The 27,643-nt window shown below is 47.7% G+C and overlaps 1 protein-coding gene across 6 annotated transcripts in view; it reads left to right on the forward strand.

Annotated features, from left to right (window-relative positions):
- LOC101327407 (protein kinase X-linked) overlaps positions 1 to 27,643 on the forward strand; it is an 85,546-nt gene that overhangs the window by 41,755 nt on the left and 16,148 nt on the right. For 5 of the 6 annotated variants that reach the window (XM_033849759.2, XM_073798960.1, XM_033849758.2 and 2 more), the window contains exons 3-5: positions 8,619 to 8,882; positions 17,466 to 17,585; positions 24,192 to 24,287. In XM_033849759.2, the coding sequence (XP_033705650.1) occupies positions 8,619 to 8,882; positions 17,466 to 17,585; positions 24,192 to 24,287 (480 nt within the window). The remainder of the gene's footprint in view (positions 1 to 8,618; positions 8,883 to 17,465; positions 17,586 to 24,191; positions 24,288 to 27,643) is intronic. The other variant, XM_073798961.1, reaches the window with a different exon arrangement.

The following is a 27,643-nucleotide window of genomic DNA, read 5'->3' on the forward strand; positions in this document are numbered from 1 at the left end:
CCTGTGCTGTACAGTAGGTCCTTGTTGGTTATTTTATATATAGTGGTGTGTATATGTTAACCCCAAACCCCTAGTTTTTAAGCCCTCCCCCCGCTTCCCCTTGGGTGACCGTAAGTTTGTTTTCTGTGTCAGTGAGTCTACTGCTGTTGTGTAAGTAAGTTCGTTTGTATCATATTTTAGATTCCGCGTCTAAGTGACATCATATGGCATTTGTCTTTCTCTTTCTGGCTCACTTCGCTCATTATGATAATCTCTAGGTCCATCCATGCTTCTGTGTCTGTGAGTCTGTTTCTGTTTTGTACGTAGATGCAGTCCTGTTACTTGTTAGGTTTCACATAGGAGTGATACTGTATAACGTTTGTCTTTCTCTGTCTGACTGACCTCACGTAGCGTGATCATCTCCAGGTCCATCCATGCCGCTGCAGGCTGCATTTTTTCATGGCTCAGTGGTATTGCACTGTGTATACACGTACCACGTCTTCTTTATCCAGTCCTCTGCCGATGGACACTTCTGTTGCTTCCATGTCTTGGCTGTAGTGACTACTGCTGCTGTGCACACAGGGGTGCATGGATCTTTTTGAGTTAGAGTTTTCATCTTTTCCAGACCTGCCCTTTCCTCTTGTAAGTCACATCTCCAAAGTCCGTCCACCTTTGTTCATCTGGGTCCCCTCTCTTTCTTCTCAGTCACCTCCCCAGGGCTTATCCACTCTTGATTGGAGACGGGGGCTTCTTTCTGACATGAAAACCCAACTGTCATCCTTTGTTTTCCAGTCCCGTCAATGACTTTCCTTCCTGCCGTCAACAAAATGCAGACTCCCTACGGTGCATCCACAGCTCTAGGGTTTGACGGGTGCCTCAGTTTCCAACTTCCCTGTATGTCTGTCCCCAGCCTCCTTCGACCACAGATACACCTGGGCAACCCTTCCCATCTTGCTGGGACACACACCCCCTTCTGTGTTCGGTGTTTAGAGCTGGTTCCCCTGCTTCCCACAAGGCTCATGACAGGCCAAACGGGAGATGCCCTTTCCAGTGTGTCCAAGATAGGACATTGCCAGGTTTGAAGTGGGTCCTTTGTTTGGTTTTTTTTAAGATTTCTTTTTTTTTTTTTTTTGATGTGGACCATTTTTTAAGTCGTTACTGAGTTTGTGACAATATTGCTTCTGCTTTATGTGTTTTGGTGTTTCGGCTGTGAGGCGTGTGGGATCTTAGTTTCCCCGACCAGGGCTCGAACCCGCACCCCCTGCACTGGAAGGCGAAGTCTCAACCACTGGACCACCAGGGAAGTCCCCGAAGTGGGTCCTTGTCCAGATGTATCCACTAAACAGAGAAAATCAGTGGGTGGTGAGGTCAATAAAGACGGGCGATCATGAGTTACTGGAGATGCTGCTTGGTGATGCTAACCGTGGGTCCCACGCCTTTTAGATCCACTACATGCGTGCTTTTCTCGTAGCGACGTGATAAACCTTGCTTTTGGCCCTCGAACTTCTATTTTTTTTATAGACTCGGTCCTGCAGTTGATGAGAATGACGGGATGAACAGATTAGCTCCTGCAGTTCATCCCGCTTCTGATTCTCTAAACTCAAGAGTTGAATTCCTCTGTGGTCACGTGGACTGCCTCCTGTCAGCCACAAGCACCAAGCAATGACTGTAACTGTTCTTGGAATCGTGATGTCAGGAACTGTTTGAATATTTGTTTACTTCCGATCGTTAATAATACCCAACTCTTTACAACTTCTTTCCATACAAGAAACCTCTTAACTGGTGGAGCTTTGAAGCAAAGATGTATCGGAGGAATTTCTTTTCTTCCTTTCGATAATGTATCTGATTTTCGTGATTTGGAGGAGGAAAGTGGCGTCAGGGCCCTCAGGACTTTTGTTTGTTTTATAGCCGTAAGTTCTATTCGTTATGGGGGCCTTTATTTGAAAAGTATTGCTTCTTAAGCAAGCTGATGACGGATCACTTCTGCGTGTGATCTACAAAGGCAAAAATGACTTATCCGCTTAATATACGGTGGCTTTCGTAGGTATGGCGGTTGGTTGAAGGTTTGTTTGATTTCATTAGATATTTGTGGAATGAACATCTTCATCCAGCTTGGTCGGTCGGTATAGTTCTCCCCACTCGATCCCTTGTTTGTGACATTTGAGATTGTGATACGGTGATTTACCCTAGGAAATATTTATTTGGTCTTCTTCTCAGTTCCTGGCACAGAGTTCCTAAAACCCTTGCAATTTCCTAAGTGTCGAGAGCCATAAAGGTGTCTTGGAAAGCCCCCGGGTCACCTGTGGCTGGGGGCTGGTTATAGGGGAACCAACCCTTAGAGGGTTGGAACTGTCAGTCCCACCCTGACCTTGGGAAGCGGAGGGGGGCTGGAGGTTGAGTTCACTTCCCAGTGGCCAGTGAGTTCATCAGACCTACGTAATGAAGCCTCTATAAAACCCCAAGAAGGTAGGGTTCAGAGAGCTTCCGTGTCGGTGAACATGTAGAGATTTGGGGAGAGTGCAGCCTGCCCCCTCCCCAAATCTCACCCTCTGCATTGGTCCCATCTGGCTGTTCCTGAGTTAGCTCCTCTTATAATAAACAGGCGATCTAGCGCGTAAACGTTCCTGACTTCTGTGAGCCGTTCTAGCAGATGAAACCCAAGGAGAGGTCGTGGCAACCTTCCACCTGCAGCCGGTCGGTCAGAAGCACAGGTGGCCCCCTGGACTTGCCGTTGGGGTCTTGTGGGACTGAGCCCTTACCCCGTGGGGTCTGATGCTACCTCTGGGTGCATAGTACCAGAAGTGAGTTGAATTCTAGGACACCCAGCTGGTATCCGAGAAGGGCTTGACGTGTGAGGAATTGGGAGCCGGATAACAGACACTTCACCCTCAGTTGCTTCCTGTGTCGGTCGACCTACCCGTGGATGAAACTGCAGTTCCCCTGGAGCCCAGGGGACGGAAAGAGAGACTGTGACCCCGGCCTCCTTCCCGAATCACCTGGTGTCCAGCCACGCTATTTTTGGGGACTGACGCACTCCACCTACTTGCTCAACCCTGAAAGTCGTCTCATTCCTCGCTCCTAACCCCATCTGGGTTCTGTCCTCACCTCCCCACGTTGTTCATTATCTGATGCTCCTGAGACTTGAGATGACTTTGCCTTGGAACCTTGTGATCCATTGTTTGCCGGAGCTGGGAATCCGTCAGGGCAGCTTCTTAGCCTGGTAGTGGGTCTGTGGGAGCAGTTACAGAAGTTACGCAAAGAGTGAGTTGCCTAGCAGCTCACTGATGCCCTCCAGGTGCGTGTGCGTGCGTGCGTGCGTGCGTGCGCGTGCGTGCGTGTGCGTGCGTGCGTGCGTGCGTGCATTGGAGCAGCAGAGAGATAGCCTTATATATATATTTCTCCTACCTTTTCAACCCAATTCACGGCCGTAGAAAATGGTCGTGCCCTTGCTTAGATATTATTGACTGTTCCACGTCTTCTTAAGGGCTCAGTTCGGCCCCGAAATCCCAGAATACCAGGCCTGCCCAGATGAGTGCTAGCTAGATTGGCCATCCGCCCTGCCCCAGAGAAATTCAGCAAGTCACCAGTTTACGTAGAGGTTCGGTGTACAAGTTCACCAGTCAGGTGTCAGGATCCTACAACGGCGGTCCCCAAGCTTTTTGGCCCCAGGGGCCGGTTTTGTGGAAGACAGTTTTTCCACGGAAGGTGTGTGTCTATGGTGGGCTTCAGGTGGTAATGAGAGCGGTGGGGGGGCGGGGCGGAACGGCGGCTCATCGCCTGCTGTGCGACCCGGTTCCTAACTGGACGCGGACCAGTACCGTGGCCTGGGGGTTGGGGACCCCTGCCCTAGAACACATCTCCCCGTCAGAACCGCAAAGCCCTTGCTGGGTTCTAAGCTCGCCCGCAAGACACAGCGAGGCTGTCATGCGTTTGGGGTACCGTGCGCTTCTATGCAAGCGTCACGGCACGGAACGTCCTTGCCATACACGTAGGTATGTGGACCGGAGAAGGAGGGCGGGCGGCCCAAAGATAACGACTCATCTCGATTTTAAATGATGGAAGGAGGATGGGCGTCTGCTCAGACGATTTCTCCAGAAAGCCATGTCAGGGAGGAAGACATTTTCCTTATCCTTCCAGGCTCTTCTGGCTGGTCTGAGAATGAAATGGACGTGAGACAGATGAACAGGAGAAAGTCACACGAAAGTTGAATCCCCTGGACACACGGGAGAGACCCAGGAAAACGGAGTCACTCACAAACATGGTCCAAACCCTCATCTTAAATGCTATCATCTTCAGCTAAAGACAAAAGAGCCTGTTGGGGTAGTGGCTTGGGACTTCAAAGGGGAGGAAGGCCGTCGACATGGAGACGGAAAAGAAAAAGTTGGTAGACAAGTGTTTGCTGAGCCTGCAGAGACAATGGGACACGGAGTGGACCCTGATCTCCAGGCCCTGCTGTTTCCCCACCACGGGTGGCCCATATCACGGGCAGACATCTCTGGTGAGGATAGGGGTCCCAGGAACAGCTCCTCCGTCTAAATTCTTTTAGGCTATTAGCGAGAAGGTCAAAGTTTCTCTTTTGAGTCTTTGATTGTTTTCAGGTCGAAATAATCCGCATGCCAAGAGATACTTTGCGGGGGGAAGCAAAGTTGTGTTCCACTCCAGTAGCAATAGCCACAACCCACAACCCCAAAGCACTCTTCCTGCGTCCTGTGTTCCCTCAAGTTTCAACACTGCAAATCTCGAGCCTTTGAGCTGTCAGATGTGAGAAGGGGAACAGGCCAGAGATGCACGGCTATATGGAACTGGGGGAAAAGCAACGCCTAGACGGGGCTGCCACTGTGCTTCTTACAGACAGGACCCCGGGCCGTCTCTCACTCTGAGAGACAGAAATCAACGGGGAACACCGAGAAAGAATGGCATGTATGGCAACCCTATCGGAGGGTAGCCGTCACCCCCCAACCGCACCCGTCGTGCAAAGAGTCTGCACGTGGAAACGCGCATGTAGAGAAACCCTTTCGTAACGCGTGGCCCATATTGTGCAAAGACATAAAAACCGTAGTGCTTAACGAAAAAGCCATTCATTTGAACATCAGAAGAGTATGTTGTCCTTTTTTCTTTTTAAAAGGCTTCCCTTGGGCATAGAAAAGTTTTTCACATCCACAACGGGGGGCGTTTTTCCTCTCTGCAGCCCATCTTTTTTTTTTTTTTTTTTTTTTTTTTTTTAAATTTGACCGCACGCACCGCAAGGCTTACGGGGATCTTAGTTCCCCAACCAGGAATTGAATCCGTGCCCTCGGCAGTGAAAGCACCAAGTCCTGACCACTGGGCCGCCCGGGAAGTCCCCCATCTTTTTGTTTATTGCATAAACTTACACCTTCCTGACCACTGCCGCACTCGGTTATTGCTTCGTGATTTTCCTTCCAGCTAGTTTTTGGGTCATTGCAAACTATCTCCTCCAGTGCTTTGTGTATATATCGATACGGTTGATTACAGGCAGATCTCAGAGATAACGGTGGGTTCCGTTCCAGAGCAAAGAGTAAAGTAAATATCCAGAGTAAAGTAAATATCGCCGTAAAGCGAGTCACACGAAGCTTTTGGTTTCCCAGCGCATCTGAAAGTTACGTTTACGCTGGACTGTAGTCTGTTAAGTGTGCAGTACCATTATGTCTAAAGAAAAGCAATGTGGGTGCCACAGTGAAAAACACTTTATTGGTTAAAATTGCTCACCGACCTCGGAGCCTTTCGTGACTTGCTTTTTTGCAATAGAAACACCCCAAATCACAGATCGCCACGATAACGAAAAGGTTTGAAGTATCGCGAGAATTACCAAAAGGGGACCCAGACACACAAAGTGAGCAAATGCTGTTCCAAAAATGGTGCCCGTAGAGTTGCTTGCAAAACAGGGTTGTGACAGACCTTCCATTTGTTACAAATGCGGTGTGTGCAAAGCACACTGAAACGAGGCGTGCCTGTATTTTTCTTTATTTTATTGGTACAGCCCCTCCCAGCAGCCAGGACCATCTGGTGCATGGTGCCCTGCGCATCCTCACCCAAGGACGCCGGCTCCTCCGAGCATCCTTTGTTTTCATGGAAGCCCAGAGGGACGCAGCCCTTTGGGACCAGCCTTGGAGGGGAGCACAGTGTCCTGAGCAGAGAAGATGCCCGGCCCGGGGGTTCGGGGATCAGGCACCGCTGCTGGCACGGTAGCCTCGCGTTGCTTCACATCGTCGTCTGTGTGTCCCGATCCTGCGGGGGGACCTTTATATGCTTGTGCGTGAGTCACACGTCTGTGTCCTAAATCTGCTCAGAAACAGAGCCCTTACTTCCAACGAGCGTTTCTCTTTTTGTCTACATCTTTTTTTTTTTTTACATCTTTATTGGAGTACAGTTGCTTTACAGTGGTGTATGAGTTTCTGCTGTATCTCAGAGTGAATCAGCCATACGTAGCCACATCTCCTTTACAGGCAAACTTTCCTCTCCATCAGTGCTTATCTCCCCAGGATGTAGCTGTTGCTTTTCCTCTTTGCCGTGACCTCTAAAATTCATTCAGGACTCTGTCTCTTCTCGCATCTGTATTCCTCTTTTCTCCTCAGTTTCTCGCTGCTGCCTTTTCTCCCGTGAACAGAGCCAATCAGCGCCTTTCTAAAGGGGATGCGTCTCTTCTGACTCTCTGGGGACGTCTCCTACCCGTCGTTGCTTAGAAATCTCTTGCTTTGGGCTTTTGTTAATGGCTGCCTTTCCCAGCAGGTGTCTGGGAGGCCATCATGAATGGACTGGAAATTTGCAGTCTTGATGACGACCCTGGGGCCACTGAACCAGGTGTGATCCCTGAGGTGTGCCCACCCCGTGTGAGTCTGCTCGGGCTGTGAGACAAGCGCCCAGATGGCACGGCTGTAGCAGCAGAGTTATTGGCGCATGTTTGGGGAGGTTGCAAGTCTGAGGTCAGGATGTCGGCCTTGTGGGTGCCCTTTGAGACCGTGGAGACGGCCGTCTCCTCCCTGTGTCCTCCCAGGGTCGTCCCTCTGTGTGTGTCTGTGTCCTGATCTCCTCTTCTTATAGGGCCACCTGTCCTATGGGATCAGGGCCCACCCTAGTGACCTCATTTACCTTCATCCCCTCTTTAAAGACCGTATTTCCTAATCGAATCACCTCCTGAGGTCCTGGGGTGAGGACTTAACATATGAATTTGGGGGTTGGGGACACAGTTCAGCCCATAACAAGCTGTTCACCAGTTTATCGTCAGAAGTTGGTATTTACTCTTGGCCGTTCTGAGACCTTTGCACGTCGACAGGATAGCCATCCCTTAGCGTTGTGTCTCCCCGTATCCTAACATCTGCGTGCACCCGAATCTTAACGTCTGCCTATACGTGTCCAAACGTGTGTCTGTACACGTAACGTTAACATCATCTGTGCCACATCTTAGCACATCGATTGGGTACCTGTACCCATAACATGGATCTCTGCCAAACCTTAACATGTGTCCACACACATATCTCGACATCTGTTCACCTATACGAGTATCTTAACATCCACCTAGAGATCGATCTTAACGTGTATTTATACACATAACGTGACATGTGTCTATGCCATGTCTTAACATGTATCTGTACCAATAACATCGCTCTCTACCAAATCTTAGCATCGCCGCACACACAAATGTGGGCATCGGTCCATCTGTATGAGTATCTTAACATCTACCTAGGGATGTATCTTTTCTTACAAAATAATCACCTGCTTATGTGTTGGTTTTTCTGTTCCAATACCTATAGACATATCTTAACATCGATCTCTACCAAATCGTTTTTTTGTTTTGTTTTGTTTTTTTGCGGTACGCGGGCCTCTCACTGTTGTGGCCTCTCCCGTTGCGGAGCACAGGCTCCGGACGCGCAGGCTCAGCGGCCATGGCTCACGGGCCCAGCCGCTCCACGGCACGTGGGATCTTCCCAGACCGGGGCACGAACCCGTGTCCCCTGCATCGGCAGGCGGACTCCCAACCACTGCGCCACCAGGGAAGCCCTCTACCAAATCTTAACATCTGTCCACACATGTCTTGCATCTGTCCATGTATATGAGTATCCTAACATGGACCTAGAGATATATTGTTTTTTTTAAAGATTTAATTGAAGTATAGTTGATATACAATGTCGTGTTAATTTCTGCTGCACAGCAAAGTTATTCCCTTATACGTATATATGCATTCTTTATCATATTCTTTTCCATATGGTTTATCGCAGGAGAGTGAATACAGTTCCCTGTGCTCTACAGTAGGACCTTGTTGTTTATCCATTCTCTATATAATAGTTGGCGTCTGCTCACCCCAAACTCCCACTCCATCCCTCCCCCACCCCCTCCCCCTTGGCAACCACCAGTCTGTTCTCTGTGTCTGTGAGTCTGTTTCTGTTTTGTAGATAAGTTCATTTGTGTCTCATTTTAGATGCCACATAGAAGTGATATCATATGGTATTTGTCTTTCTCTGTCTTACTTCACTTCGTATGATCATGTCTTACCGAGAGATATATCTTAACATGACCTGTTCATGGAACACGACCTCCGTCTAAGTGCCATCCCAGCATCCGTCCGTCCCTGTCCCTTCCTGTCCCTCCGAGGCGCAGCCCTCACTCCCGCTCTGGTCCCGCAGGTTCTGGACGGGGCACGATGACCGCTTCCTGTACATGCTGATGGAGTTCGTGCCGGGTGGTGAGCTCTTCAGCTACCTGCGCAACCAGGGCCGCTTCTCCAGCTCCACCGGGCTCTTCTACGCCGCGGAGATCGTCTGTGCCATTGAGTACCTGCACTCCAAGGAGATCGTCTACAGGGACCTCAAGCCGGAGAACATCCTGCTGGATAGAGACGGTCACATCAAGCTCACTGACTTCGGGTTTGCCAAGAAACTGGTGGACAAGTACGTGAGCGTTTCCCGTTTTCCCATCTTCCCGCCCCCTGCCTCTGGCAGCGTGCTCTGCGTCCTCTGCGCTGTGACCTCCTTTTTCTTTAGATTCCACACAGAAGTGACATCGTATGGTATTTGTCTCTCTCTCTCTGACTCACTTCACTCAGTATGACAGTCTCCAGGTCCATGCACGGTGCTGCAGATGGCATGATTTCATTCATTTTGATGGCTGTGTAATATTCCATTGTGTATATATGTGTGTGTGTGTGTGTATATATATATATATATATACACCCCACATCTTTATCCATTCCTCTGTCGATGGACACTTAGGTTGCTTCCATGTCTTGGCTATTGTAAATAGTGCTGCAATGAACATTGGGGTGCATGTATCTTTTCGAATTAGAGTTTTCTCCAGATATATACCCAGGAGTGGGATTGCTGGATCACATGGTAGCTCCATTTTTAGTTTTTTGAGGACCCTCCATCCTGTTCTCCATAGTGGCTGCACCAGTTTACATTCCCACCAACAGTGGACGTGCTTTCCCTTTTCTCCACACCGTCACCAACTCATATTACGGCTTGTCTTTCTTTTTTTATTTTTATTTTTTGTGGTACACAGGCCTCTCACTGCTGTGGCCTCTCCGATTGCGGAGCACAGGCTCTGGACGCGCAGGCTCAGCGACCATGGCTCACGGGCCCAGCCGCTCCGCGGCACATGGGATCCTCCCAGACTGGGGCACGAACCCGTGTCCCCTGCGTCGGCAGGTGGACTCTCAACCACTGTGCCACCAGGGAAGCCCAGTTATCTATTTTATACATAGTATCAATAGTGTATATATGTCCATCCCAATCTCCCAATTCATCCCACCACCCCTCCTTCCCCCTTGGTATCCATACATTTGTTCTCTACGTCTGTGTCTCTATTTCTGCTTTGCAGGTAAGTTCATCTGTACCATTTTTCTAGGTTCCACATATATGCATTAATATACGATGTTTGTTTTCCTGACTTTCTTCACTCTGTATGAGTCTCTAGGTCCATCCACGTCTCTACAAATGACCCAGTTTCGTTCTAGGCTGCTGTTAAATGCAATCTGATTTTCCCCTATAGAATTTCATCTATTTCATGGCTGAGAATAAAATGGGATGGTTTTACGTAGAAGAGTGTGAAGACTTTATATAGTTTTAAAAATTGGTTTGTGGCATTGGTGCTGCCCCCTATTGGTAACGTGTGGTATATAGTCCACCTGCTAGTTTTTTGGGGTTTTTTTAATCATGTTATTTGGAAGCCCTGATTCAAACAAACAACCAATAAAGGGTTTCACAAATTCACTCGGTGATAAGTTTGGCCAGCCGTCATCATTTTACAGCTGAGAAATCTGAGGCCCTGAGAGGTAAGGTAGTTTGCGTGTATCCCCACAATTGCCAAGTGGTAGTACCTTATGGCTTCCAGGTTAAATTTGTTTCCCTTACCAAGAGCCTCTGTTCACGGAAGCACCTCAGAGGGGCAGTTAGGAATGAAGAGTGGATATGGGGACCCCTTGCCTCTGCTGGACCCCTGTGTCTGCCGCTCTCCAGCTGGAGAGATTGAGGACATTGTATGTTGTCATCACCCCGTGTGCCTTGGTTTTGCTCGTCTGTGTAATGAGAATTGTTCCTACCCTGCAGGGTGATTGGTAACAATGGATGGGTCTGCTCGATGGAAAGTATTTCCTAAGAACGGTTCCTCTCATGTAGTAAGCATTGAGTAGACTGTAGGTGCTTCTGACTTCATCATGCCCACCCTCACATCATCATCACCACCACCATCGCCACCGCTGTCATCACCATCATCATCCCATAGATATCACCTTCATCACCATCACCACCGTCATCATCACCCTCATTATCACCATCATTATCACTATCATTATCACCATTATCATCATCACCATCATCACCACTATCATCATCATCACCACCATCTCCATCATTGTCATCTCCATAATTATCACCTCCATCACCACCATCACCATCACCTTCATGATCACCACCATTGCTCTGGACTGAACTCGTGTTCCTCCAAAATTCATGTCTTGAAGCTCCAACCCCCACTGTGTGGCTGTATTTGGAGATCATGTTGTTAAGAAGTAATTAAGGTCAAATGAGGTCATGACAGTGGGGTCCTAATCCCATAGGATTGGTGACCTTATGAGAAATGTATTTCTCCCAGTTCTGGAAGTCCATGGTCAGGATGCTGGCTGAGTTGGTTCCCGGTGAGGCCTCTTCCTGGCTTGTAGACGGCCTCCTTCTAATACAGTAGAGAGGTCTCTCTCTCTTCCTCTTCTTTTAAGGACACGAGTCATTGGATTAGCCCCAGTCTTAATCTGATTACATCTGCAAGACCCTATTTCCAAATACATTCACAGGTACCGGAGTCTAGGACTTTTGGGGGGGAACACAATTCAACTCAGTGGGGATGCTATGGAAGGCAGTGGGGGAGTCGGAACACATGAGCAGTTGGACGTCTGTTTCACAGAGCATACTTGGATAACGGTCTGCCACCCCCCGTTGTGGTGGACCTGATAACAGTGAGAAAACTGAGAACGGCGGGTGTCACTTGGCCCTCTCTTCAAGAGCCAGTGAGCAGAAACGATAAGACCAGGGGCATCGATAATTCACAGCCTGGACCAGCACACTCTCCCAGTAACATCCCCCACTGTCTGTCTTGTCGTAACACATTTACTGCAGTCTGAAGCTCTTTCTAGCAATTTGTGACTCTCTACCTCCAAGAAGCATGGGGGCTTTTTGCAGGAAGCTTTTTTAAGTATAAAGAGAATTCTCTTAAAAGGAGAAGACTGCTTCCACCTTGCACAGTAATCGTCTGCTGTGCACCTGGGTGTACACATGTCTGTTAGAGTCCCTGCTGTCAATGCTTCGGGGGCCTTAACCAAGGACGGAAGTTTCTGGGACTTACGGAAATTCTCTTTAACTTTTTAGGGAACTGCAGTACTGTTAGAAATCTAAGGCTTTAAGGACGTTTACTGCAGTCTGAAGCTCTTTCTAGCAGTTTATGCCTCTCTACATCCAAGAAGCCTGGGGGCTTTTCGGAGAAAGCTTTTCCTTGAATCAGGGGGTCAGGCTACCTGAGTTTACTGAGAAACTGGAAAGTCATACAGCCTTCCATCTGTGCCCCATACCCCAGGATGAAGCCAGGGAGAGACTCACCTTTCCACATGTAAGCGGAGACACCACGCCTAACACAGATACAATTATCTGCACCCACCTGCACCTGGTGAGGACATCAGCTAAGCGCCAGGCTTCCAGCTAGATTCAGGCCCCCGTGGATGTGCCCCACCTGGGAACACAGCATTCACGGGCCAGTACCTGGATCTCTCAGCAGAATTAATGAATTTCATGAGCCAGAGCGACGAGGGTTGACTTTGAGTTGACTCAGCTGGGTGTGGCGGGAAGAAAGATGCTCGTAAGCTTAAGTCTTGGGGACAAGAAACTCCTAACTGGACCGCCAGGTGGTTCTGTGCACCCTGACGGGATGCCTCTTGAAAAAGCCCAGCAGGTAGTGTGAGCCCCTTCCCGCTCGACTCCGTGTGGGAAGAACCCACGTCTCCCATCTCCTTTCCTTCCTTGAACTTACGGCCACCTTCTGCACCCAAATTCCTGGCTGGTTACCAGACCATACAATTTCTATCTGCACCAACGTAACGTGACCTTCCATTCCTTCCATAGGATTTGAAAGTGGAATGGTACTTCATATCACAGGGGGTTCTAGGGAAATGGGAAAGAGTCTGTCGTGTGAAAAAAGAATCAGACATTGGGAATGGAGAGGTGTCATGGAGAAGGGAAGCAGGGACCCAAGAGCACCTTTGGGTGGGTTCCTGGAGAGAGCTGAACACTCCCGCCCAAGACCCCCAACACTCCAGTGGACCTGGGGAGGGCTCGGACCAGATGCACTGCTTACACAGCAGGGTCAGCGTGAGCTCGATGATGGGCAGAGAAACAGAGAGAGTGGACAAACGTATCAGTGAGCAGACACTGTTACTTTCTTTACATTAAACCTGCAAGATAGGGGTTTCTTCTATCAGTGCTTCATCATTGCATCTCTTGTTGGAGGAGTTCTTTGCAAAGGGTATTTTCTCCCTCCTAAGATGCCGTTCCTTTCTCCCTGTCTACAGACAAGTGCCAGACACAACGGCAACACTAGGCAACCCGGGCACACGTGGTCTGGACCTGGGCTGCAGCCCAGAGTTTTTAAGTGGCTGCCCCAGAGACATGCTCCTTGGCAGAAGCGTGCCAGCTGGACGTGGCTCCCACACAGCTCTGTCTGGACTCGTCCCGGATCCTTTCCAAACCCGCCCTTGGTCCAGCTTCTGCCGACGTCCTGGCTACCTTACCTTGACTCTGGGTATCAGACACCTGTTCCTGGATCTCCCGCCCACGGGGACACCCTCCTTTCTTAGCCTCTTCTGTCTCTGCACTTTATAAAATTTTAATTGTGGCAAAATACAGATAGCATCCAAGATACCACCTTAACCAATTTTAAGCGTAAAATTCAGCGTATGAATTACATTCAGTACGTGGTACAGCCATCCCCAACCATCCATTTCCAGAACTCCTTTCTTCTTGCAGAACTGAAACTCTGTCCCCGTTAAAACGTGCCAGCTCCCCTACTTCCTCACCCTCAGCCCCTGGACCCACCATCTGCTTTCTGTCTCTCTGAATATGACTCCTCTAGGGGCCTCATGTAAGTGGAATCATTAGGTAGTTTTCCTTTTCACTGAGCATAATGTCTTCAGGGTTGGTTCTTCCATGTTGTAGCAGGTGTCAGAGTCCCCTTCCTTTTCAAGGCCGAATAATACTCCATAGTCTGGATATATTCCTTTTTGTTTATTCATCCGTGAGGGACACTGGGGTTGCTTCTCCCTTTTGGCTGTCGTGAACAGTGCTGTAATGAACACACGTGTGCAGATCTCTCTTCAAGACCCTGCTTTCATGTCCCGTGGGTATCTGCCCAGGAGTGGGATTGCTGGATCGTAACGGTGGTTCTATTTTTAGTTTTTTGAGGCCCCTCCACAGTGGCCGCACCATTTTACATTCCCACCTACAGTGCAGGGGGGCTCCCTTCTCTCCACATCCTGTCACCACTTGTTCTCTGTTTTTTTGATGGTAGCCATCTGCATGGGGTGAAGTGGTCGCCTCTGCACTTTCGACTCTTTCCTCTCGCCGATCCCATGGAAAGTCACAAGGAGAACCTGAAGTTCTTCCTCACGGAAACTCCATCGCATCCCCTTTCTGAGCTGTAGCTCCTTGTCTACGTGACATGATGTCATCTCTCCAAGCCTGAGGGGGCAACTGGGTGGTCAGCCTCTTTAAAGAGATAAACATGGACATCATGATGACAATTTTCTGGACCTCCAAAGCTGTGTTTCCAAATGTTTTGTTTCCCTGGCCATCACTTAGCTTGTAGCCCGTCACGTAGCACAAGTTATAATACCCAGTGTGGAGTGTGAAAACCCCAGGTGCTTGAGAAGCAGAGGTGAACTGGGTGAGGGCTGATGTGATGTGGCCCACATGGGGTGGGCGTTTGGCTTCTGAGACCGTCATAACAAAGTACCACAAACGAAGGGGCTTAACCCAACCATGTTACAGCCTCACAGTTCTGGGGGCCAGCGTAGGAAATCAAGGTGTTGCCAGGGCAGTGTTCCTTGCAAAGGCTCTAGAAAACCATCTGTTCTGTGCCCCTCTCCTAGCTTTTGGTAGCCTCACGTGTTTCTTGGCTTGTAGATAAAGAAGCTAGGAGATGTGTGTAAAATGGAATATTATTCGGCCATTAAAAAGAAGGAAATCTTGCCATTTGGGACAACATGGTTGGACCTTGGGGGCATTAAAGTGAGATAAGTCAGCCACAGAAGGACGCATACTGTGGCATCTCGCTTAACGTGTGGAATCTACAAAGCTGACTTGGAGATCCCACTCCTGGGCATATGTCCAGAAAAGACGAAAACGCTAATTGGAGAAGATACATGTGCCCCTGTGTTACTAGCAGCACTATTTACAGTCGCCAAGACATGGAAGCAACCTCAGTGTCCATTGACAGATGAATGGGTAAAGAAGATGGGGTACATGTATACAATGGAATATTACTCAGCCATGAAAAAGAATGAAATCATGCCATTTGCAGCAACATGAGTGGACCTAGAGATGATCATACTAAGCAAAGTAAGACAGAGAAAGACAGATGTCATATGATATCACTTATAGGTGGAATCTAAATAAATAATACAAATGATCTTATTTACAAAACAGAAACGGACTCACAGACTTAGAAAACAAACTTATGATTACCAAAGGGGAAAGGGTGGGGGAGGGATAAATTAGGAGTTTGGGATTAGCAGATACACACTACTGTATATAAAATAGATAACCAACAAGGACCTCCTGTAGAGCACAGGGAAGTATATCCCATATCCTATGATAAACCATATGGAAAAGAATCTGAAAAAAATATGTGTTTAATTGGATCACTTCGCTGTACACCTGAAACAAACACAACATTGTGAATCAACTATACTTTAATTTTTTAAAAAAACAGCTGAACTCATAGAACCAGAGGGTAGCATGGTGGTTGCCAGGGGCAGGGGATGAGCGGAAGGGGAAATGGGTGAAGGTACAAACTTCCAGTTGTATGATAAATACGTTCTGGGGATCTAGCGTATATCATGATGACAGACACACACCAAAAACACAAAACAGGCAGATGACATTGATTGCCTTGGACGTTTACCCAACGTAAGAACGTGGGCTGGAACCAGACCGTTTCCAGATCTTCTTAGTGGTTTAACAGCCTAGCTGTGTCAGTTGCACTTTGGGGAAGAGAAAGTCACCGTTCAGACTTTGGCCGAAGGCGCCGATGGAGCTCATAGCTCATGTGTCACAGCAGCGTTTTCCCCGGCATCTCCTTTGGTTGCCCTTTTTTTTTTTTTAAGATTTTTTTGATGTGGACCCTTTTTGAAGTCTTCATTGAATTTGTTACAATATTGCTTCCGGTTTATGTTTTGGTTTTTTTGGCCACCAGGCCTGTGGGATCTTAGCTCCCCGACCGGGGATGGAACCTGCGCCCCCTGCATAGGAAGGCAAAGAACCACTGGGCCGCCAGGGAAGTCCGTGGTTTCCCTTTTGGATATTAATCACTATCGCTGATCTGTCATATAAAACGTGAACATGACCATAGCGTGTTATTTTCCTATGCTTTGGACACAGGGTTTTGTTTTGTTTTGTTTTGTTTTTGCGGTACGCGGGCCTCTCACTGCTGTGGCCTCTCCCGTTGCAGAGCACAGGCTCCGGACGCGCAGGCTCAGTGGCCATGGCTCACGGGCCCAGCCGCTCCGCGGCATGTGGGATCTTCCCGGACCGGGGCACGAACCCGCGTCCCCTGCATCGGCAGGCGGACTGTCAACCACTGCGCCACCAGGGAAGCCCTACAATTTTTTACTCTTGATGAGAACTTTTAACATCTATTCTCTTAGCAACTTCCAAATGTACAATACAGTATTATTAACTATATAGTCACCACGACATATGTTACAACCCCAGGACCTAATCTTTCAGCTGGAAGTTTGTATTGTTTTTATCTTTTCACGGGTGAATTTTTGTTAGCAAAGTCCTCCATACTGAGATATACAAATAAAGAGAAAATTAGGAAAATCATTCTTTATTTTCCATAGGGCATAAAAATTTAGATATTTCAGGAGAAATGTTACAAATTATAAGTTTTAATTAAACATGAGGCTTTTTAAAGTATAAATAGAATTCTCTTAAAAGGAGAAGAAGACCGCTTCTCCCATCTGTTGTGAAAAAGACAGATCTAAGGCAGCACAGGGAAGGGACGACCCGAATAAAAACCAACCACCCACGCGATCAGAAATCTCCGCTTTCTGCGCTGGGTCCGGCTTGGCTGGTTGGAATCTCTTGCTTTCAGCCAGCTGTCCTCTAGGTGGCGCTAAAAGCTAAATATTTTGCAAGTCTCAACTCCTGGGGAGAAAATCCTTTCCCAAGCTGTCCGCCCCATTGAAACCCCAAACATCCCAGAGCCCCTTAACCTGAGGATTTCCAAAAGCCACCACGGATACTAAAATGACCGCGAACCCACAAAAACACCTCAGGCCTTTTGGAGAGCAGGTGGAAAAGGCACTTAGCTGTGGCTTGGTGTCTCCTCTGGGGGCACAGAACCAGCTCATTTATTCATAAAGCAGACGTCTGGGTTTCTGAGGGTCGTTCCCTTGAGTCAATCCTTGAATCCTTTTTTCCATCATTTTATGGGGAAACAGGGACTGGGGGTTTTGCTTCTGAGCAGCAAAGGTAAGCACCAAGAAGAAGACACAGCCGTGATAACAGGGCCGTCACTCAGATTCTTTCTTGGTTACAGAGTGTTTGTTATAAAGGACAAACGTCAGGGAAGACGAGGTTACTGTCTTTATCTACCGGGCGAGGGTTTAAGGCATCTTGTCGATCAATTCAGTGACTAACCTTCAGTGCCTCTGAGACGCACGCACTGGCCAAGCACAGCTGAGTTTTGTGGACCCCCTTCTCTGCCCACAGGACGTGGACCCTTTGCGGGACCCCCGAGTACCTGGCCCCCGAAGTCATCCAGAGCAAGGGCCACGGGAGAGCCGTGGACTGGTGGGCGCTCGGCATCCTCATATTCGAGATGCTCTCGGGGTGAGTCGGGTTTCCGTGGAGAAGTCTGCGGCGAGTCCCTGCCCCCCTCGCTGGCCCTGGGGTGCTCAGCCCGCCCCCAGGATGAGGCACCGGGGGTCGGGGGCAGCTTCTCGGGGTCGGGGCGCACGGCAGTTTCCCGCTGCTGGTGACGGTGATATGAACGGACCGTCCGGCTTGATTTCCAAAGAGCGAAAGCGGAGGCTTGAAGGAACAGCAGGGCACAGCTGTCGAGGTCTTCCGTCCTGTCTGTAAGTGTCCCTGTCTCCCAAGAAAATGCTGTTCATCTCCCGCACGGACGCTCTGGAGTGATTCCCGGAGCTGGGTAACGTACGTGTCGGATCACGCAACTGAGGACGTTATGAACGGAGAGTGTGCCGGAAGGGAAAGGGTGTTCTTCCCTGGAATCCCAAATGTGCCTCGGGGGAGGTTAGGAGTCACGCTGCCCCTCGTCCAGAGAGCCGAGAGTCGGACTGTTTCTCGGGGTCGGCATGATTAAATAGTGAAGTGTGTGGCTTCTGCGTGAGACGTGCAGGATGGACACAGAAAGCAGGCCTCCCCCTCGTAGAAACCGTGGACCTGGGGATTCTCCCCCGTCCTGTGAACGCGAGGCTCTTCTGTCTGACGGGCAGCCCTCCGTCCACACTCCCACCCCTTCCCTGTGTCCTGCCTTCTTTGGCGGCTGTGCTTTTTGCTGGTAAGTTTTGCAGACACTGAGTTTGCTCTGGTTTTAATAAAACCCGGAGCCTGTTCCATGCCTGTGTGATTCCCTGCAGGGCTGGTCCACAGCTTTCAGTTGGAAAGAAAGATGGAAAGAGGCCTTCTCCTGCATTGAGTGTGTGAGCAGCCAGGGGGGAATCTCTGCAAACCTGTCCGTATTCATCTGTCAGTCGTCCCTCTCTTCATCGTCTACCTATGATCTCTCTGTCGTTTATATCTGGTTATCGTCTGTGTATCTGTCATCTGTATCTATCTGTCGTCTTTGTATATCTTCTCTATTGTATCTGTGGTCAGCTCTGGTATCTATTTACATAATATACCTATCTGCCCACTCTTGTCACCTGTTTATCATCATATTTACCTATCATCTAGTTTGTCATTTTTATCCATCATCTATCTACCTATTTGTCTTACTATCTGTACCTATTTATCTCTAACTGTATATTTGCTGTCTATCATCTGTATGTCATCTATTCTATGTATCTATCATCTGTCATCTACCTATTCTATCATCTACCTGTATCGATCTCTAACTCTCTATGTATTTTTATCTACCTATCATCTATTTATATCTATCTCTAGCTGTATATCTATTAATTTTTAGCTATCTGCCTTTCTATCAATCATAGATCCATATCTATCAATCATAGATCAATATTTGTCAATCATGGATCAATATCTATCAATCATAGATCAATATCTGTCAATCATAGATCAACATCTATCAATCATAGATCAATATCTATCAATCTATCAAATCTTTTCAGTTTTCCATTGCTCTTTAGTCAAACACCTCTAGCAAATCACATAGACCCAAGTTTCTTCATATGCACCCTAGCCCAGGAAGTCCTCATCAAAGCAGCACGCTGAAATAAATGGCATGTACGGTCAAGCCACCAAGAAGGTATAGAAACTGTACATCTTTCTGCACCTGTACTTGATCAGCTTCCATGCTCAAGCCAGCAGCATACCTTCCCTCCTGTACATTGCTGACCACGAGAGGGCAGCCTTGTCCGAGGAGAATTGAATCCCGGCGCCCAGTCATGTTGAGCAGAATGGGGTCCACGTGTCCTCTGTTTTGTCTTTATTGTTCGGTTGGACTGTAATAGTGCAGAATACAGTCATGCGGAATATCATTAGGAGAAGCAAGGTTGGAATATAATAGACTGTTAGAACACAGTATGGATAGACCATAATAGAAAATTATTAAAATAGAGTAGGCTAGGGTAGAATTAGAATATAATATTAGGATGTACTAGAATTATTATGCGGGTTATTATATAAACATAATTATTAGAATTCTAATAATTTAATATGCTATTTTAATAGTAACTAAGATACTATTAGGATATAATATATTAAAATAATATTCTCATTACTATTGGGATGTAGTATATTAAAATATTAGAATATTAGAAAATAGAAAATATTCTATTCCAGTAGAAGGTTAGCCATACGGTAGTTCTAGTAGTCTCAGAGAACATTAGGAATTCAGTAGAAAATAATGTAATTAGAATCTGTTACTAGGTCCTATTATTAGAATAATTGGAGGTTAATCATTCAGACCCTCTCCTAACCCAGAACACCGTAAGCTGAACTTTGCATTTCATAAAAGGGAGCTGTTAGTTCACAGTCGGCATATTTTTGTTTTCCACATTTCAGTTAGTCAGGCTTGTCTGGGTGGTATTTCCAGAGACACCCGTCCTTGCCCAGACCGCACGCCTGGCTGACCCGGGGCTGCCCCTGAAGTCTGGCCAGCCTCTGCTCTCGCCTGGACCCGTCCCGAGTGTCCTCACGTCTCCTCCAGCTGCCACTGCCCGTGGCACGTTCCCCTGGCAGCCACCGGAGGGGTCCCTCACCGACACCCGCCAGGCCACGTCCTTCTCCGTAGCAGCCCTCAAGGGGACAGAGCCGGAGCTCCTCGTTATACGAGGCTCTGAGTCGGTCTGTAGAAGATCTACCCACCTTAGACGGAGGCCTGGCCTCTCTCCTGGGATCGCGGGCCTTCCTGCTGCCCCTCCAGCACCCGATGCGGCATTGCTGTCCCTCTCTCTGCCAGCCGCCTGAGGGCATCCCCCCGGCCGGTCCCTTCTCTTCCGGTCCTCAAGATTCAGGCTCACCTGTAACCTGCCCTCAGAGCCCTCCTCCGCTGCTTCCAGCCACGCTCCGCCCTAGCACCCCTTTCTGTTCTCTCTGGAGCGCTCAGTGGGTCTGAAACCATCTGGTTCCGTGTGTTCGTTGCCCACGAGATCACTGGATGGTGCAAGCTGCTCTTCTCACCCCCTTGAACCCAGACGCCTTTGGTGGCCAGTGGGAGGGAGTTCTCATATAGATGGCGGAGGTGGCCTTTTCTTCCAAGTTCCCGTCTCCCGCGTGCCTGTTGGATTTCCATTTTCTGTTTTGGCGCCTTTAGCAAGATCAGGCTAGACTCTGCCTTGTCTGTTTGCTTATTGCTTTCATTGGTGGGTGAAATGTTTCATGAAGTACATTTGTTGGGTACCACCAGCCACGTGATTAGGTATGAGAGCATGTCATAACTGGGATTTTATTTTCATCGAGTAAGAAATGTTTCGGTTGGATTGAAAACAGGTGGCCCATTCATGGACTTTTCCAGGAGCGCCCAACTCAGCCCTGATGTCTTCCATCATCTGTTCCTTTCATATCCACCCATGTGGAGAGTTTCAGTCGAACGCCTGTTTTTCAGGAAGATGGAACTAGTCTGCATTTGGAGCTGCATCCATGTAGAACGTTAGCTGCGGTGCAGTGGTGCTCAAAACATTGCAGCCGCAGGACCCTACAAGTTTTCAGTAACCATCTGTCCTAAAAGTGACTCCCTTCCTAAAAGTTATGAAAACGCCCCTAAATGTTAGTATCGACCCCAAAGAGCTCTCATGGATACAGGTTCTATCTGTTAACGTTTACCACATTTGGAAATTAAACTGAGATGATATATATAAGTATATAAGTTTATACGTAAAAGCAAAAGGTGATAAACTAATGATGAGCGTAAATCAAATTTTTAATGAAAACCATAACTACTTCCTAGTATTAAAAATAGTTAGAGAAAACAGTGACGTCGTTTCACATGTTCACTAGTCTCTTTTATGTCCGGCTTCATTGCGGGCCACTGCGTTCTTCCCTTCTCTCACGCTCTGTCTGGTGTGATTCGTTGTTTAGGTTGAGGTATGTGACGAAAATGCAGCCACATTCAGATTTATAGTCAGAAAAAGGGTGTCACAGATCTCCTGAAAAGGGCTCGAGGAACCCGAGGGTTCCCTGGGACCCCACTTTGAGAATCGCAGCTGCCATGCCAAAGATAGGGTGCCCCGGGACTCTCTCTCCCGCTCCAGTCTGCCCGGGTGTTTCCTGGCCCAGTACTTTGTTCTTGCCCCTTTTTCTGAGGATCTCAGATATTTGTTTTATAGGAACGTATGAGGCCGAGGACCTTGGAGGGAGAAGTCAAAAGAGGGCGATGCTAAAAAAAAAAAAAAAAAAAAAAAGAGGGCGATGCTATAGCAGCCCATCTCTCACTTCTCTCTCCAGAAACTCTCCTTTTCCTTGAAGCCATTTCCAAAGTACCTGCCTTCCAAGGTCCTTTCCCTGTTAAAATGGGATGATAGTGTGGGACCATCATTTTGTTTTTGTTTTCTGACCACATCCTGTGGCATGCGGAACTTCCCGGACCGGGGATCAAACCCCCCGTGCCCCCTGCAATGAAAGCACGGAGTCTTTTTTTTTTTTTTTTAAGATAAATTTGTGTATCTGTTTGTTTGTTTGTGGCTGCATTGGGTCTCTGTTGCTGCACGCGGGCTTTCTCTAGTTGCGGCTAGCGCGGGCTTCTCATTGCGGTGGCTTCTCTTGTTGGGAGCACGGGCTCTAGGCACGCGGGCTCAGTACTTGTGACTCGCGGGGTCTAGAGCGCAGGCTCAGTAGTTGTGGCGCACGGGCTTCGTGGCTCCACGGCACGAGGGATCTTCCCAGACGAGGGCTCAACCCGTGTCCCCTACGTTGGCAGGTGGATTCTTAACCACTGCGCCACCAGGGAAGTCCAAAGCATGGAGTCTTAAGCACTGGACCACTGGGGCCGTCCCAGGAGCATCATTTTGTAACGGGTCTCTGAGGTCTGATGAGAAACGCAAGGTCACAACAATGGCGCCTGTTTCTGGACGATCCATTTTTTTTACTGGGAGATTTAGGTAGGTCGACGGTATCTATACAAAGAATCCAGATAGATGATGGAGAAAATGGCAAAACTGGCATGAATTTTTCAGACGAAAGTCTCGAGCCTGCCTTCACGGGGATGGGCAGCTTGTCCCTCTGACTACGTCTCACCATGGACAACGCAAGGAGCACATAACGCCCAGTTCTGTATGACAAGCACCCGTTTATTAAGAATTGGAAGGATTCTGTTGGATTAAAGGCAGAGACTTGAGGGCACTTTCTCTGGCCGCTTTGCACACGCCGAGTTCTCCGATACGCCCTCTCCGTGCTTTTTCCTTCAGGCAAGCTGTGTTAGTGCTCTCCCTTATTATTGTTTTTTCCGCTCGCTAAACTACTGCTAACATGCCTTTCCCATGATAGTGTCGTGTAATGCCAGCTCCCCCAGAGTACCGCGTGCCACATTCTCCACGCACGTGGGTAGGTATGTATGACACATTTTCTCCCTGAGGACCTCATCTCAGACCCTTCACTTCATCCCATCTGCAAAAACTCTGTTTCCGTATAAGGTCCCATGTAGGTAGTCGGGGTGAGGACACGGGTGTAACTCTGGAGGCCACCATTCCACCCCTGAGACACTGTTTCTCTAAAAAAACATGAGGAGTTGATTTGGAATCAGCACGAGAATTATTGGTGATCATTGAGATTTGCCATCAATCAGACCATCATTTGAAACCTCCCCTTCATATTTCCATTGCTTATTCCACTGAATTAGAAGACCTCCTTCTAAAGAAACTAAATAGAGGTTTTGCTTTCGAGTAGAAGGTCTTTGCCTTGAACACTCTGAGGAAGTATCAGAAGTATACCTCGTGCCCAGGGGCGTGTGGCTATCTGGTATGCATTTAGTGGTTTACTTCTGGAGTTTCTTGGGTTTTTCGTGGTCCTCACAGTTGGAAGTATATTTCTTGTTTGGCTTATGTCACGTGGTGTTGTTTTTCTGTTTCCAGATGTTAGAAAGGATAGGTCTGTTAGTTCCTCTAACTAGACTGTAGTCTTTAATTGTGGGAACACTGCCGCAGAGGATACATACGTGTATGGCATGCGTGTGCCAGTACAACTTTATTGACCAAAAGAGGCTGTTGGGCCATCATTGGCCAACCCCTAGGGTAGATCTTTGTGCCTAAAATCGCAAACTGGAAACCAGCCCTGCTGTCACTCACCTCCCAAAGTAGGATGGAGGTGAATTCATCGACCGTGGAGATTTACATGTTGGCTTCTGTAAAGTTATGAAGTACTTGAGCCAAAAAAAATAGGATCCAGTGTAACCTCTCCTCTTACATTTGGCCTGCGTACACTTATTGAGCACCTACTGTATGCTCCACACTCCCGTAGGCAGGAGGGATACAAAGAGGTCCACTCATGGTCCAGTTGGGGAGACATTTTTAATGGCACCCTAGTGACCTCAGAGTTGGTCAGATGGCCTCACGGTCATTGCCTTTTCTTTGCCGGCCCATCCTCTGTCCTCGAGCTGCAGTGCTTCACGCTTGGCCTCTCGCAACCATGTCTTCGAAGCTGGTCTCGAGCCATCCATGGACTCCAGGATGCGAGGAAAGAGCGGCCGTGAAATAAATTCTGTTCTGCCCGGGTCAGGCGGAAAGAGTCCTCCTTACCCCGCAGGGATGTTTTCCACACTTGCTCGGCACTAAAAATAGATGTTTATGTTTCTAACAGGTTTCCTCCGTTTTTTGATGACAATGCATTTGGCATTTACCAAAAAATTCTTGCAGGCAAGATCGATTTCCCCAGGCATTTGGACTTCAGTGTCAAGTAAGTAAACCGTTCCCTCCTCGTCGGGTGTGTTTGTTTTTAAAGCATCTAAGAAACCCCAGTTACGGCATCTGCCGAGCGGGGTACCATCCTGTGTTATTCTCTGTGCTGGGCTGAAGCCGTCTTGACCGGTCCTTTTTTCCACCAAAAGGGAAGAGGTTTTCATGACTCTGCTGGGATGAGACTTCACCTTTTAACGATTCTCAGCCCTATTTTATACCGTTTAACAGAAATGACACTTACAATTAGCGAATAAAGGCGTTTGTTACCATATTTAATACGAGAGCCGTTTTGTTATTTGACAAGAAGGGTGTCCTTCCTCCCAGCTAGTGTTGCGGTTGGCACAAGCGTTGATGGCTTTAGCAGAGTTTCTCTTTTCTCTCCTGCTTAAATTATTTTCATTCTTAAAGTCCTTTCTCCTGCTAGAATTTTGAGTTACGCCCTCGTTGTTTCAAGAACTGTCGCATTGCTTCAGTGTTAAACTTTGGGTGTGCGTTTTTGTGTCAGTGGGAGGAAAAGCTAAATTTTTTAAAAGATAAGAACGCTTTAGGTTTTCCAACGATTTTTCCAACGACCTTGCTCTGTGTGTCAGCTTTTAGCCATTGGCACCGTTGTGAGTCCTAATTTCTAGCTGTTTTACTGTATTTCCCAGATACGTTGATAGGTGCTTCCAACCTCTTCTGATTCCCAAATGGGGTTTAATTGTGTTTAGTTGAGAACTAAACTTTTGTCTCTTTTTTTGCTACATAGTTTTAAAGGAACCTGTTAAGTTCAGGGAAAACTTATTCCATGACAGTGATCAGCTGTGATCCTGGGGCCACTGGCTGCATCTAGTTTTGTTTCACCTTAAACAGCAATGCTCAGTATGGACCAAGGATGGTGTTCTTCTTGGTTCGTGTGGCTGGAGCTTGTGTCGTGTTTGACCCACCAGCTAGGTTTCAAAAGATTTTAGCAAGAAAAGGAGACTCCAGTTAGACGTAAATTATCCGGAAGGGAGACTTCTGAGTCCTGAATGGGCCGACCGTAAGGTGACAAGGGGAATGCATACAGCACTCAAAAGTCTATTGCTCTAGAAAGAAATGAAGAAATATGGTCTAGGATTTCTCTCCCAGGCTCCAGATCCCATCAGTGTTGATGTGAGGAGTTGATTTGGAATCAGCACGAGAATTGTTTTTGATCATTGAGATTTGCCAATTATTTTTGATCATTGAGATTTGCCATCCATTCGAAACAATGTTTCGAATGGATGGCAAAACACAAATTGAGTTATAGGGGAGGGGTGGGGAGGGATGAGGAAGGATCGGGGGAGGGTATTAAGAGAAGACAAAATAAAGAGAAAAAAATAAAGTTGAGTGATAAATGTATCAACGATTGACCGATGATATGGTCAGATTAGCGCCGCCTCACACCCACGGGCACTGCTACTTGACGGCCCCTGTAGACTCCCTGGAATTCTCCTGGTACACCTGCGGCTTGTAAACACCCGCTGCATGTTGGCGGGACCCGCCCGCGATGGGTGTGACGTCACTGCTGCACGTGCTCCAAGCAAGATAAAGATGAACTACCTCCTTTGTCCTCATAGCCTGCTGCTTTCTTTGGTAAACTTGTGACGGTCTCAGGCAACACAGATCATCAGACTGGATCCCCTTCCTCTTTCAAGGAAGGACTTAAATTCTTCCAGGAGGTGTTTCCCCAGGAGAAGAGAAGATCCATAAATCTTAGGTCATTTATTTGCTTATGTTAATGTATGTATTTGTAATGGTTAAAATAGTAAATTTTATTTCTATTTTACCCCCATTTTTTTATCCATTTTGTTTTATTGAAGCGTAGTTGCTTCACAGTATTGTGTTAGTTTCAGGTGTACAGCAGTGATTAGGTTGTACATATACACATATATGTACATATATATGTATATATATATTATATATATATGTATATTATATATACATATAAATTCTTTTTCAGATTCTTTCCCATTATAGGTTATTACAAGATATTGAATATAATTCCCTATGCTATATAGTAGGTCCTTGTTGTTTATTTTATATACAGTAGTGTGTATCTGCTAATCCCAAACTCCTAATTTATCTCCCCCCACCCCCTTTCCCAATAAGTCTGTTTTCTGTGTCTGTGAGTCTGTTTCTGTTTCACAGATAAGTTCACTTGTATCTTTTTTTTTTTTTTCTGGCCATGAGCGCAGCATGTAGGATCTTAGTTCCCCGACCAGGGATTGAACCCATGCCCCCTGCATTGGAAGTGCGGAGCCCTGACCACTGGAAGGGAAGTCCCTGTATCATTTTTTAGATGCCACATACAAGTGACATCATATGATATTTGTCTTTCTCTTCTGACTGACGTCACTTAGTATGATCCCCTCCAGGTCCATCCACGTTACTGCAAACGGCACAGTTTCATTCTTTTTTACACTCACGTTTGTATATAGAGTACGTTTCCAACGTTTCGTGAACAAGAAGATGTTATAGAAAGAGAACAGACCTAAGCGTAATCTCCGTCCGGTCTCCTGCCAACTCCCCGTCTTTTTCTCCTAGTTTACTTTCAAGAGAGAAGCAGCAGAGGCTGTTCTGGAATCCTTGGTGAGGGTGAGGGTGAGGGCGAGGGCGAGGGCTCACGTGCGCAGCTCCAGGCGTTTCCTCTCACGTCCCCAGTGAGGGCTCAGCAAGGGCAGGAACCTGGGACCCTTTGCTGCCCTTGGTGATGGCAGACCATAGTTGAGTAAAGCTTTACTTCTTCACGTTTTTGCCTAGATCTTCATGAGCTGGCTGAGAAGCAGAGCCCGAGGGAGTGATTTCCTACCCAAGTGACTGTCACCAGGTGGCCCTGAGGGTAGAATTTTGACTGAAGTTGTTCAGGTCCTTTGTGGGTTCCTGCAACCTCAGCGTTGGACCGTGTCAGCGTGTTGGCCTGGGCACATGTCTCTTTGGATGAAGCTTCAGGTTTCCTTGCAGGAATATGTTTAATGGAAAAGGAAGTAGAAGCTTGGGGGCTTTGTGCCGACCTGGTAGAACTCATATTTATTTACAAGTGTTTCTCTGTGTCTGAAAGTGTCGAGGAGAAGCCAGCTGGCACCCGGGGAGTCAGTAGGATTCAGAGTTTCAGCCTCGGTGAATGAAGGGCCTGCCAGTGGACTCACAGGCATTCCAGGATGGAGGTGCCCACCTGCCGCGTCTTGGATGCCTGCAGAGTTCCTGTGTGGCTTTGCCGTATCGGGTGGCCCCCTTTCCTTTGCACCTTTTGCCTTCAGGATCGAGCTGTTTCGCAAAGATCCGATTTTATATATTAAATAAATCTTTGATTTTCTTGTAATCCTGGGACTGGCAGCTTTAAGGATATGCACT

The sequence above is a fragment of the Tursiops truncatus genome, chromosome X (genome assembly GCF_011762595.2).
Source record: "Tursiops truncatus isolate mTurTru1 chromosome X, mTurTru1.mat.Y, whole genome shotgun sequence".
Classification (NCBI taxonomy): domain Eukaryota; kingdom Metazoa; phylum Chordata; class Mammalia; order Artiodactyla; family Delphinidae; genus Tursiops; species Tursiops truncatus.